Consider the following 13,933-nt stretch of genomic DNA (forward strand, 5'->3'; position numbering starts at 1 on the left):
ATATATATGAGGTTAAAGTGTGGTTCAGCATTAAGCTATCACCATCTAATTACAGTTTAATGTAGAATAAGGATGCAGCTCTGAACCAACTACACTTCCCTTGCTGACCTATGATCTCCGGCTTAACTCAAACTGATCAGGGTAGCCCCATGCCAGTCCAGGCCACAGTTTGGCAAGGCAGGCTCAGCTATGGCAACAGGTGCAATTTATAGGTATGTATGGCTGTAAAATCAGCCAGTCACTGGCTCTAGAGTCCTGTCATTAGCTACTCTCAATAGGTGCAGCAGGGGTGAAAAAAAATGCATAACTACTACTCAACATTGTGGCACAGGCAGAGAGAGAAGGCTAAAATCTCAATGTAAAGCTGGAAAGTGTCCTGGATACACTTCATCTCTGCCTGCATCAGAAAACCCTTCTTACCCCTGTACCCACCACCCACTGCCGCAGTCCCCAAGGCCTCACCGTGGACGCCTGTCGGTGCCACCGCTGGCACTCTGCCAGGGTTTCAAAGGAAACATGGTATGTTTGAGCTTGTGCTCCAGCAGATGTGAAAGCAAGCGTGTACTGCCGACGTTTCATCTCTTCCACCTGCAAAAGGGAGAATTGAAAACAAAACAGTTTGCCTCAACTCCAATAACTATGATGGATCTGAAGTCTAGGGTGAGGCATTACCAGTAACATCACATTTTGCTGAAAACACAGTAGTAAAGTTAACGGGGAGAAGCACAGAAGTAAATCCTACTTAACATCTTTCTGCTGAAGTAGATCCAAGAAGTAACACTCTCCAGAATGTCCATTCACAACACTGGCTACTAATGTGAAAGCAGGACTAGTATCTCTTTGTTTTATTACCCTCAAGACTACAGCCTAAGCAAAGCAAGCAGAAAGGGGCTGCACAACTCCCTGCGCATGTTAATGCAGCCATTTGTTACAAAAGCCTAGATTAACCTCTTGTGGCTAACACCCATCATTATAATCCCTCATTCCTGCCTAAGCCACAGGAAGCTAACAAAACAAAGTCTTACCTTCCCTCCAACGAGAGGCAAGATGTGCATCTTCCCCGTGTGGCTGTCTTTCACAGAGGACACGATGAGGCACGTACCGCAGAGCATTACCAAGCGCTCTGCCCACTTGTGCAACTGGGTCTTCCCTTTGCGCACACTGTAGACTCCAGAGAGCAGGATGCGATCCAACTGTTCCACCTGACATGGCTTTTCTGAAGAAAAAAAACAGGCCATCAGCATTTACTTTTCACTTGTTCTTCATTCTCGGCTGTGAGTACAAACAGCAACGCAGCTGCAACATGAAAAACGGGTTATTGGAAAGCAACGCTGTACGCCTCTCAGCACAACGTTGTCCCGTTGCCATGTAGTGCGTTTTTCATCTACCAGGTAATTACAGACCTCAGCCAACTTACACACTTGCCAAACATCCTTCACTCGGATGCAACAGAAAAGCAATTTCAAATTGTTAAGTCAACCGAAGTCACAGAAACCATCAAATAAGTGGCTTCTACTGGGTTTAAAGGAAGGCCTAGAAAAGCAGCTCCAGAAGAGTTATTTCCCTGAAGAGGATCCAAGCGAGAGGACTCCGGCACTGACTATTACACTGTGCTGTGAGCACTGCTGGCTACAGCTCAAACCAGCAAAGCAGAATTCTACTTCAACCTTCTAAACCACAGACAGTTACTTTGAGGTCATTCTACCTCCCTTTTTTTTTCTCCCCCCCAAGATAATACAAATGTCCCAGATGCTTTTCGAGACTCTGTCCTCTGTTTATAGTATCTCGTGGCTAGGAAAAATTTCCAAATGTTCATTTAATTGAATACTATAAAGAACAGGAATAAGCCTGACCTGATGGACCTATGAGTTTCAAGCATTAGGAATCTCTTTATATTAATTTTATATTTCATTTTATCCTCAATAATCCCTTAGACAGACCCTGGCAACAGGCCCTTTGTTTTTCTTAGGAAAGGATCCGTTTCTTTGAAGTTGCTACTGACATGCTGCTTCTGTCTTGAACTGTCCTGCAAGTCTCCTGCTACCTATACACAGCATGAACCTGCAGGTATTTATATGTCACCCCCCCAGCACCGAGGTCAGACAGGAACCAAACAGCTGACATAGATGCCAGACAATGACAAAAAACACTTAGATCTGCTGGAAAAATATTCTCAGTGTTTGTCATGGATGCTCCACTTCCAGACACAAACCAAACCCCAAACTTCTATTAGGAGCAAAAGGTTAACGACCAACTAAAGCTGTTGTACTGATCCTTTGTTGGAAAGCAGGACTTTCATCTTACCAAATTTAAAGCATTGTCCTGATGTCTACACCAAGCTGAATTTAGCTAAAATATTTAGCTGTTTATTTACAACAGTAGCTTCCTTTCAGGGACATGAAGTTGGGCATAAGACGCCCTTTAATGGTGAGAAACTCTAACCACCCACAGAAAAAATGTCTGGGATTTCACCAAGCAGAAAGATCAGCCCCTGGCTTTTAGGAAAACAGTATTATGGGCCCAAAAGCCGTATCCTACAGGCTGGCACAGCAGCATTGTTTTAAGCACCAGATATTACTAAGAAGTTAAACCGATCCTCCCGTTTCCCCACCTGCTGCGAAATATCCGTGACACCTATGTCCTAGTTCTAAGGAAACACCCAGCAGAACGTTCAGGACTTCTGCTCTGAATCCCAGCTCCTTCACAATGCCTCAAGCTATGTGTGAGAACGGTCTTAACCTCTGGGGAGGGACAAGTCCTGTCACTCTTTGCAGCTCCTGAGCTTGGCCTTGAATGTCACTGTGATCATGCTGATCTCCATGCTCCAATTAGTGACAGCAGGCTTCCCATGGAAGGCAAGGATAGGGGTCACCAATAGACAGAGCCAGCACCTCTAACAGCACCTTACAAGTTACACAAGTCCAGCTATAGCAACGGAAGGCATCAGGACAATTCCCCACCAGAAAAAAAAACCAAACATGCGACCCTCTACAATTCACACCTGTCACAGACCAACAGTTTGATGATCCCAGAGAGCTTCTTCCATTTGATCTGTTGTTGACACATGTAAGGACCCTGTAAACGTTTGGTCTCTGAGCTTGCCCCATTCCGCCGGGGTCACTGGCCTCCATCCTCCAAGCACCTTCCACTAAGAGGAAGCCCTCCCCCCCATTCTCCCAGCCAATTCATCACATCCTCTCCCCTCCTAACACTCCTGGGGACCTACAAGTATCTCAACAGCCAGATGTCAGGAAGCATCCTTCCCTCTCACTGCTGTTTAACATGAGATTTCCATAAATCCACTTGTAGTCCCATGACCCCACCTGGGCACAAGTACTCACCATGCACCAGGGAAGGAAACAAACCCAATGAGTCACATGAGAAAGGCAGACAGAAATGTGGGATGAGAGCACAGGAATCCAAAAGACATCCCGAAGGAATGAAAGAAATATGAAGGCTGCTCTCAGCACTCCAGCAGGTCCAGAGCAGGGCCATGGAAACAGTCAGGTGGCTGGAACACCTCTCCTATGAAGAAAGGCTGAGAGAGTTGGGGTTGTTCAGCCTGGAGAAGGGAAGGCTCCAGGCAGACCTTACTGCAGCCTTTCAATATGTAAATGGGGCTTATAAGAAAGGTGTAGAGAGACTTTTTACCAAGGCCTGTCTGTAGTGACAGGACAAAGGGTAACACTTTTAAACTGAAAGCAGGGAGATTCAGATTAGACACTCAGGAACAAATTCTTCCTGGAGAGGGTGGTGAGGCACTGGCACAGGGCGCCCAGAGAAGTTGTGGATGCCCCATCCCTGGAATTGTTCAAGGCCAGGCTGGATGAGGCTTTGAGCAACCTGGTCTAGTGGAAGGTGTCCCTGCCCATGGCAGGGGGTTGGAACTAGATGATCTTTAAGGTCCCTTCCAACCCAAACCAGTCTGTCATTCTATGATTGTAAGTACGGTTTCTCTGGGTAAAATGCATCACTTCATCCCTGATGTACTCAGCTGCAGGCTTTGCAAAACTGACACAGACCGCCCTAGCATTCCCTCCAATTTCTTCTCTACCTTTCAGAACCACTTTGTCAGCATCTGCTTTTATTTGCTTAAAACAGTCTCCTCAACACTCTTCAATCCTTACACTTCTTCCTTCAAAGCCTCCTCCTAAGCGGGACTACCCCCCCATGCTGACTGAAACAACTCAATCCCATTTTCTGCCTACTTGCTTCCATGAGATTGAGTCGCTGCTCCTGAATCTTCAGCAGTTTCTGCTTGATGTACCCAAATCGAATTGCTCATTTTTTCCTTAAATATTCTCTACAGCCCTATGCTTGATGCTTCTCCTCCTTCCAGCTGAAGCAACTTCTGATTCCCTACTCCTTGCCCTATAAATCCAGACTGTACACATCATGCTTCTTTTCATCTCCATCGCACTTCTACGCTGCTCGGCCTGTTGCATGCACAGCTCCCAGACAGACAGGGTTTGTCTCAGGCTAAGGGAAGGAGAAGCTGATTTCTTATGATTCCATTTTTTGACACCGAATAAACAGATGATGGCCAGCAGCTTAGTCAGGCTACCCAGCATCTGCTACACAACAACAATTTTCCATTAAAAGCATCTTGGTTGGGGTTTTTATCTGAAATGCAAAAAATACGCAGGTGAAGTATTTAAAAGCAGTGAAATAATTTCATTATCAGCTTTCCTCCCTCTTATTTCTTTTATCTTCCCTCTTTACTTCAGTAAATTCCTTTTCTGACTGCTTAGCAGCACACACCAGCGGGCCTACGACCACCCTTATGTTGCTCCTTACGCATACGGAATCCTGCCCAAACTGATTCGATAGGCCACTCGGAAGTCTCGCTTCTGCAATCAGATTAAGCAGGTTCCTAATGGCAGCTTGCATTGTTATTAAGCAGCTGGCACTTTTAGGCCATATTCACAGGCCGTAGAGGTATTTGACCAGGACCTTCCTTGCCCATACCCATACACCCTTTGGAAATGCAATCTTCAGGCCCAGCTAGGCTGAACTGCCACGTTTCTGGTCCCATTAGGAGCCTTAAGGCATTTGTGGTAACACTGGCAACTGAAGACAAGAGAGCAATCTTGTGTCTTCCTATGGAGCTGTCTTTTTTCCAGCCACAGACAGGATCAAGAGAACCACAGAACTGTGGGTTTTTCTATTAATCTTGACAAATTGTCATTTTAAGAAACGCTTACTGGTACCTCGGGTGTTTGATGTAACCATCTATAAACCAAACAGGTCAATGCCTTGGGCTTCAGCAAAGTTCCACCTCACAGTTAAAGCTACAGGAACAGCAACAGTGTGCACACACATGATTTCTTACCACTGTAAAAGCGAATCATACAGCTGAGATCAGAGTTTGCTGCCTCTTCCTGCATTCTGACAGGATCATCAAAACCCAGCCCAGCCAGGTAGTCATACACAATCTGAAGGGGTTTTTCCGTGGGCTCCACCCTCCTGTCAAAACATATAAGAAAGTAGTTTGAGAATGCAAAAAAAGGTTAAACAAGTCTCATTGCAGCTGAAGTGTAAGGAATACTGACATACGGGTTGGTCTGCTCCTCTGAAAAGGTCTGGCAAGCACGCGCCCTTGGGTCTGTGCTTCCTGCCTGTCAAGTAGCACTTAAGGAACGACATTGCACAAGGGAAACAGAGGAAAAGCAATAAGCATAGGCCATGCAATCCATGGCAATCATTTCCATTCCATGATTTAAGGAGCACCAGGAGGAAACAATTACGAGAAACAGAATCAGGAATACTGCACAAAGAGCAGATGCATAGTAGTTTACAAACCCTATGTATAATGACTGAAAGATGTGAAAAAGCTCTACTTAAATGTCCCTTCCAGACGCAGCTGGGAGCAAAGTGTATGAGAATCCTCCTGAAGAATGACTGCTGTAAAGAAAGAAAAAAAGACATTTCCCATTCTCTTTAGCTCTCGGTGCAAGATTTTCATGCTTTGGCAAATAAAGGGTACATTTAAAGAAAATACACATTTAGAACTACAGCTGATCGTAGGAAAGATTCAGTGGCTAACTGGACTAAATGGCCATAAGAGAAAGTTCTCCTGAAACATCACGTTTAGTATATTCAGAACAGAAAAGATTTTTTTCTCTGATCCTTTCATCTCACTTCTTCCAGAGACACTGAATTGTTATTTTTCTGCAGTAAAACCTACAGAGTTTCTCACTAAATTGAAAGTTTTACTTTAGGGAAAAAGGTCCTAGTGTAAAAGATGAAGCAGTGACAATGTCAGATGAGTGTTTAAATAAACTGCTCCAGCGGCCCACTGATTATCCACCATTCAAAATCCTCACTTATAATCTACATTGCCCAGCTTCAGATTATGGTCACTGGACCTCGACTTATCACCTATTCTTTAAGCGGGTGTTTATAAATCATGAGACAAACCCTTTCAAACTTCCTTCTCGAGATAAAGCTCGATGTGCTTTTAAAAATTTCTTGCAGTAGGGTTGGTCTATTTGATTCAAAATAATTTTTACTGCTATTTTTTTTTTAGTTTACAAATGTCCTGTAAGAGCTAGCACAACTGTTCGCTGTATCCACGCACTGACTACACAAAACTGTACAGAGGCTTCTTGCTTCTACTCAACAGTGTTTATATCCCTAGATCAAAACTGCTCTCGACTAATTGGCACATTCACTCATAGCCCTTCAATCCACGAGTCCTCCTGAACTGCAGTTTTTGCATGTTACAGCCTCCTTCCTCTCTGTTAGCATGTGGTACACTTGGCTTTTACATAAATACATCCAGGGATACTGAGGAGCAGTTTTCCAGCAGACACTGCATGCTAAACCGCCTAGATCAACCCGTTGCACTGGCTTCTCAGCACTCCCTCCATCCTTGCCTTCCTGAGTGGTTGCCTTTCTTTTAGCCACAGGTCATTAACAGAGCAACTGGTTTGCCTTTCTTCATTCCAGCATACCCTCACCCAAGAGGCTTACACTGGGTAACAGTTTCCCGTTGGTAAGGGATCAGCCAACGAGTTTTACTGGTTTTGGCATTGCTGTTCTACCAGTGCCATCAGAACAGAGACAGAACTGGTTGGGTTGAAGGGACCTTTAATGACATCTAGTCCAACTCTCCTGCAGTGAGCAGGGACATCCTCAACTCCATCCTCTTGCTCAGAGCCCCATCCCACATCACCCACTGCGACAAGTGACTAACGCCTTGGGCGACCAAGCTGGAAATTTCAGAGCATTGAGACCAAGCATGGTCAGCAAGACCTGTTTTCTACTACACTTTGTTGACTTGCATACATCATTTCTACTGCGTGTTTTAATGTGAAATGTTTGTTACTCTGTGTGCCAAACCTTCCCGCTGCTTCTCAACGAAGAACAAAACTATTTCTGATGCTTTTGGATGACTGCACTGCAGTATTTCCACTGTTACTGGCAGCTGCACAGTGCATCTCGTAACGAAGGCAGCACTGATTCCATGAAGCATGCTCCGTTTACGAGCATCTAGTCACCCGGATTTCCGTGGTAGTCAACAGGACACACCTCAGGAAGTAAAATGACCTCAGGTATTGCAAGTTCAGAGATTGCACCTCTTACACTTCACACACAGGACCTCTGGATCACAAACAGGATTGCTTGGGAGGCTGCAGTCCAATCCAACAGTTTCTAGCCTGAAAAGACAATGTAGTTGATCGAGAAAACCAGCTCTCACCATTCAGCATTTGCCACGCCTGATAAAGACAACTTTGTTCCCTCCAGTTTTGTTCTGCATGGAAATACATCAACTCACTAGCCAGAAAGTTGTGTATGAAATAACACCCTTTCACTGCAGAAATTGCCTCCTGGAGCTTCTCCTGACTAATCAACTGGGGTCAGGCCTTGCAGGCTCTAATCATCCCTAAGTATAATCAGAAAGTTATTGGCAAATTTCAACCCATAAATAGGCTTTATTTAACAGACAAAGGAGGAAAACCTTGATCTGTATCTTCAAATCCATGCAAAGGATCGCTTCCTGATTAGAGCTGGTTGGCTTGGAAATCTGGTCTTGTTCCTTCCTTCAGTGGAACAGTAGGATTTAAATTTTAGTTTATGAAATATCAGCTTCCTTAACCAGTAGAAAACCTTGTTTATTCACATCAATGTCTGTCACAGGTGATGATTTGTGGTTGATTTTTACGAGTTATCCTAACTTTGTGAAGCTTCTAATATGACCAAAAGCAACGTCAGAGATAAGAATTTGATATGTACTGTAAGTATACTCCAAAACTCGTGTGAGCATAATATTCACGCATCTGTTCTAGGTGTGATCAGGTGACTGTCAGCAATCCACACCATTGCTGCTGCTGGTTTTATTGTGGGTTTTTTTGTGGTGGTGCTTTTTTTTAAACAGAAAAAACATTCAGAAAAACTGCCTTTTCTTTCTGACCTTTCTTCAAACCAGTAAAGAAAAGGAAATAAAGAGCCCCCCAGTACAGTTTATTGCAAATATAGATAAACTCCAACAAAATGCACATAACCTTGGTGGTTCTTTGCTGGACTCATTCCTGCAAGTCCTTGTCTCTCTTGTACTCCTGGAACTGGATGCAGCACGTGGCCTCACTGGTAGAGGGGAAGGACAACCTCCCTGGACCTGCTGGCAACACTCCTCCTAACGCAGCCCTGGTTGCTGCTGGCCATCTTCACCCCAAGGGCACATTGCTGCTCACCGGGATGCCCAGGTCCTTCTCCCCAAAGCTGCTTCCCAGCTAGCCAGCCCCCAGCGTGTACCAATGCCTGGGGTTGTTCCTCCCCAGGCGCAAGACTCTGCTTTTCACTCTGTTGAACTTCGTGAGGCTCCTGTCTGCCTTTTCAGATGTAGATGTTAAGCTCTAATTGCACCAAATTTTATTCTCAAGGCCACATGGAAGTTACCTGGTACCATTTCATGTGTCTTAAAAGTAGAATCCAAGTTTGACTTGGATCAGTATCACAAAAAATGTAACGTGCCCCTGTAACGGGCATGACTTCACTCTTGATGAGGCCATCCACCTTCTATCTTCAGTGAGATGAGAACTCTTCCAAAATAAGCTGGGGAGTCTATAAGCAAGGACCAGGTCCCATGCTTTCCAAAACAAAAGGGAAAATGGCTTCCAAACCAAACAAAAACATCAAAAAAGGAAAATAGCAGTCAAGAACGGAAATTCAAACAACGTTGATCACCTGCACCACCGCCAATCACTGACACTGCTCATCTTGGAACTCCTGGAAAACGATCCTACTCCAGCTAAGACTTAGATCTTTGTACAATCAGCATGAAAAGCTTATTTATGAAACACTTTCTTTCCCTGCTTTGCGAGATGGACACGGGTCAAGAGATTGGTTCAAGAGAGTGTCATGCCATCAGTGCTTCCCTCTTTGCAGAGATTCCTTCAGTCAATGCAGGGTCTCAGTCTTTTTTAGGACAATCTGTCAAGATCTAGAAGCTTTGAGCCAACCACTTCTGCAAATATGCAACTGAGATTTACGTTATCACTTCATTTATTTTTTTTACTACAGAAACAGGTACCAGTGAACATGACACCAAACTTTCAAAAGAGCTTTCTGAGGTAACTGTGGAAATGAGATATGCAGTTTTGTGCCTCCTGTAACAGGCAAGTTACTAGAAACTGGAATAAATAATAGATCGCACCGAACAATGCTGACTTTCAATACAGGAAACCCTGATGTACTCTATACTCCTCAGTGCAGAATCCGAGAAGAATGAGAGATTTGACTAGATCTCCAAATACCTTGCCCAAGGTTCCCTTGAAAGCCCCTAGATTCCAATTTTTCTGCTATTGAAGCCTTATGCTTGCCAGAAAACAAGTTATCTGCCAGCATGTGACCTATGGCTCAGGAACCGTAGATGCTTGATCGTCACTCACAAAAAACCCCACACTTCAAGTAGTCTGCATCTGGATTTCCTAGGGAAAAACCAACACTCAAACGTCACAATTTGGTTGCTGAATGGACTGAGGCTTTTGCGAGTACATGCTGAACCATATACCTGCACATCAGAATTCAGGAGGGAGCTTAACACAGTAAAGGGATAAGCACTTTTCCTATGACACAAATTAAATCACAGTTTTACAGGTTGCTCAATACTCTGAGGTACAGTAGTGTGGGTCCTGAAAAAGCTGGCTACTCTACCCCACCATAACTGCCCCTTCTGGAGATGCGAAATGATTTTTTCATTATTTTTATTCTTCTCATCTTTCCCTTCAGCAAGAAGTAATGCTGCAGGGTTCCAAAATGCTGATTTGAAAAAAAACTTTATTTCCTTCCTTGTCTGCACAAATCAAACCGATATGCTTCTTGAAGATAGGAAACACAATGCCCTTGGTTTTGGTTCTTTTGGAAAAAAAGTCACATACAAAAGGAACACCGGCAGTAATATCTATCCAAGTGTAATCCCCTAACAAGTGTATCTCTCTTGCCGTAGTACCCTTCCTGTCTGAAACCCAATCAAAATCTACACTACTGCACCACCTAGGTTTCGCTTGCCACTGGCAGAAGACAAAAGCCTTGGCCAAGAAGTTAAGTCTTCTGAATTCTTCAAGTTGGCTGCAAAATGCCTCAAGTCGTTCAGAGTTCGCTACCTAGCAGAAGAGTTCGAGTTTACAGGAAAAATCTGCACCTAGGAAGTCACACGTGCGCAGGATGCAGCAGCTGACTGCTCCGCAGATGAAGCGTGGGTTGGTGTTACACGTTCCAAGTGTAGAGACCTGGTGGGAAGGGTGTTTGACTCCCAGCCCACAACCGAGCTACTCTTCTGGCACTCGCTGTAAGCTCGGTTGTGGCCCAGGAAACACCAGCGCAGAGCCCAGGCGTTTAGCTACTGACACCCACTGGTCCAGCACAGGACTTTGTAAATAAAGCAGTGAACAACCCAGCTCGTTACCCACGGACCACAGTCACACCAGGAAAAGCAGCAATCCACTGAATGTCTTTGGAGGCATTCTGGAGACCTGACTGCATGGATCACTGGTCCACGTTCTTCGCAAGAGCCACATGATTCACTAACAAAACCCAGGATAGGCCAGGAAAGGGAAATCCAAACCCAGTATCTGGAACAGCAGTTTCGGTATGGAATTTCTTTACTAACATGACCAAGGCTGACAGGTCCCAGAGCCCATAGTTAAAGCTAGAGGTAGAAAAATACGCTTTCCCTTAGCGAGAAAGCCACGCGGTGTGACACCCAAACCGGCACGCGACCACATCAGGCATGTAAAAATCCCTGTTGTACTCAGTGCAATATGCGCCGGATGCTAGCACACATGGAGAACACCCCGGCTGCCACAGCAGCTGCTATTTGACACAAGCAGCCCATTATATCCACATCGGTATCACATATCCGGTACTGGACACTTCCACTAGTCAGAGAAGCAGCTCCGTTAAGCGAAGGTGCAAAGGGTAACGAGACAGAAAAGCCAACAGAAAGTAGCAACAGTTCCACAGCTGTAGCTCTTCTAGATCTCTGCAGTTTAAATGTTTGTTCTGAGGAGTGTCCAGACCAAAGATGGTGCTATTTTTTGTTTAATGCTTTCCTCTGCAGGAAGGCAAGGAAAGATCCCTTACGTAAGGAAAGGTTCTACCTAGAACTCTATGGAACCTTGAGGTGCACTGCGAGGAAGAACAGTTAGTTCTGACAGTAACTAACTCCCCTGGGCACTGACTTGAAAGGGAAACACAGAATGATCGCAAGGAGACCACTGAACGTTTACAGTGAACACCAAAAAGGTTCTTCTTATTGCTCCGTTTACTGTCCAGCTTTCAGTCTTCCGAGTCAGGTACCGAATCAATCATTGCCAGACTCAGCTTCTGAAAGTCACCTACTCATTAAAAGGGTGGAGAATTCAGAAGCTGTTTGGGAGACAAACGTACCTACAGTAAAACGCAATCAGATGCTTGATAGCGTAATTTGTATTCGCCAACACATCATTAAAGCAATCAGCGACCTTTGTTCAAGGAAGGAATTATCTCAACGGGACATGGGGATATCTTGAGCATTCTGTCATCTTCCTGAGCCAAGCAGGCAGGTACCATCCAGGCCTGCTTCCTGTTACAACACAGACGTTACTAAAGCAATACCAGTAACACCTCCAGCAGGAAGCAATTCCAGGGTCTCTACTGTGGCAAATACATTCTGAGAATTACAAGGAACAGACACAACCAAGAACTCTCCAAGAAACTTAAGACAAAGCTTAACAAAGTGTTAAGACACACCAAGAGCTGGATGTAAACATTTACAACTTGGCACTTGCTTCCAAAACACCAGTAGCAGAACCAATTTGCCAACCCAGCACAAAGCCTGCCACTAGTCAAAGACAAGCCAGCTACCAGGCACAAGAAGAGAGACGGATATTGAAGACAATTCAAACACAAAAGCCATTTCAGAATCTACAAAAAACTCGAAATGTTCCTCTCTGGACATGTCTACAAGCTCTGCCTAGCCTTTGTCACGAGCTGCACTAAAGGGGCTGCTCTTCTTTCTAAATGCTGGAAAATCTGCTCACTGTTAGGGCCCAAAACAAGCCAATTTCCTTACAAATTCTTCAAGCACAAATGGAGATTTTCAGCTGCCTTCATGGCTATGTTCAAGTGTCCATCTACCCTCACTCCCTGCTTCTAACCAAACCATCCCTGTTTCCGATAACACAGGCTGGGCAAGGCAAACAAGTCTAAATAACCATTTCCAACAGTCAGTTTTAACCACATCCTATTCTCTGCATCTCTTGCCACTCGCACTCTGCCCCGGCCCCGCACCTGATCCAACACATGGCAAGTTCTTAAAATCTGGACACGTGCAACTTATGACTTTCAATTCACTACCAAAAAAGCGGTTAATAGTCCTGTTCAGCACATACTGTCTCTATGGGTCAGCCTTCAAGTATGGATGCCGCAGCATTTCTTTCACCCTGAGAACAGGAGCCAGAACTTTATAACTGAATCTGAAGTCCAGAAGAATCGGTGCAAAGTCTAAATCCTCACACACCTAATAGGAGCTTGCAAACCCAGAGAAGTCACCCAGAGCATAAAGTTCATGCACACTGAACCCTGAGCTGTCTATTTTCAGCAATCGACTGCAGGCATAAAACATATAATCTGATGTTTAGGCCTTCTTTATATAACTCTTACTGCACTATCTTTCTGTCTGCTGTTAATCGTTTACCTGGAAACTCTCCCCAGCAGAAAAAATTACTAACACATAAATATTACGTGACATAACTGTAGAAGTACCTCACATGTTTCACTGACTCAGAAAAGGTATTTAGGAGGCCGTAAACAGAAGTTCTCTGGTAACTAAAACGTCCGTATCTTAGAACGTAAAGTATGTATGTGAGCAGTAGCCTCTACCTACGAAATGAGGATGTATGGTGGTGGGAGCACCCGCTACCAGCTAACACACCTACGGCTTAACTAGGAGATACAGAAAAAGCACACTGCAACCTTATTTTTACGAATTGCATTACTCAAGGCTGTATCTAGCTGCTCCCTACCACCTCTCTGTCCCACATCTGCCCTGGTAACGTACAGGGCAAACAGTCCTACAAGACTAAAGCAAACGTTTCCCAGAAAGATTTATCTTTTCTCAGCCCTCACCTGACCAGGTCTCCGTGAAGCTGCAAAAAGAGGTTTTTCCTCCCCTCTCCATCACATATCTCGGACGCTGGGGTGTCCACCGTGCAGAGGACCAAGCGCAAGTCTGATGAAGCAGCAGCTGCAGAATCTCTTCCATAAACGTAGACACAGCCTCGTCCGACGTCCTCTTTCAGCCAGTCCCTCTCACGGGAACCAAACCGGCTCCTGTTCAAACAGCTCCTGCTCCCGTTGCGCTTCACGTTCCTCTGCAAGGCAGCCCAAACCAGAGGGTCAGCAGCTGCCTCCGTGCCGGCGTGGGGCTGCCCCCCCGGAGGGCCGCAGC

At 45.0% G+C, this 13,933-nt stretch overlaps 1 protein-coding gene across 1 annotated transcript; it reads right to left on the reverse strand.

Moving 5' to 3' along the window:
- Nucleotides 1-420: 420 nt before the first annotated feature.
- Nucleotides 421-13,856, reverse strand: LOC104508967 (PH domain leucine-rich repeat-containing protein phosphatase 2-like; the record flags this gene model as incomplete). Its single annotated transcript, XM_010150744.1, has 4 exons — nucleotides 421-588; nucleotides 1,026-1,216; nucleotides 5,333-5,466; nucleotides 13,612-13,856. Coding segments are annotated over 4 exons (738 nt in total), but the record flags the coding sequence as incomplete, so codon positions are not given.
- Nucleotides 13,857-13,933: the final 77 nt, after the last annotated feature.

This window comes from Eurypyga helias, unplaced genomic scaffold, assembly GCF_000690775.1.
Source record: "Eurypyga helias isolate BGI_N326 unplaced genomic scaffold, ASM69077v1 scaffold34574, whole genome shotgun sequence".
NCBI lineage: Eukaryota > Metazoa > Chordata > Aves > Eurypygiformes > Eurypygidae > Eurypyga > Eurypyga helias.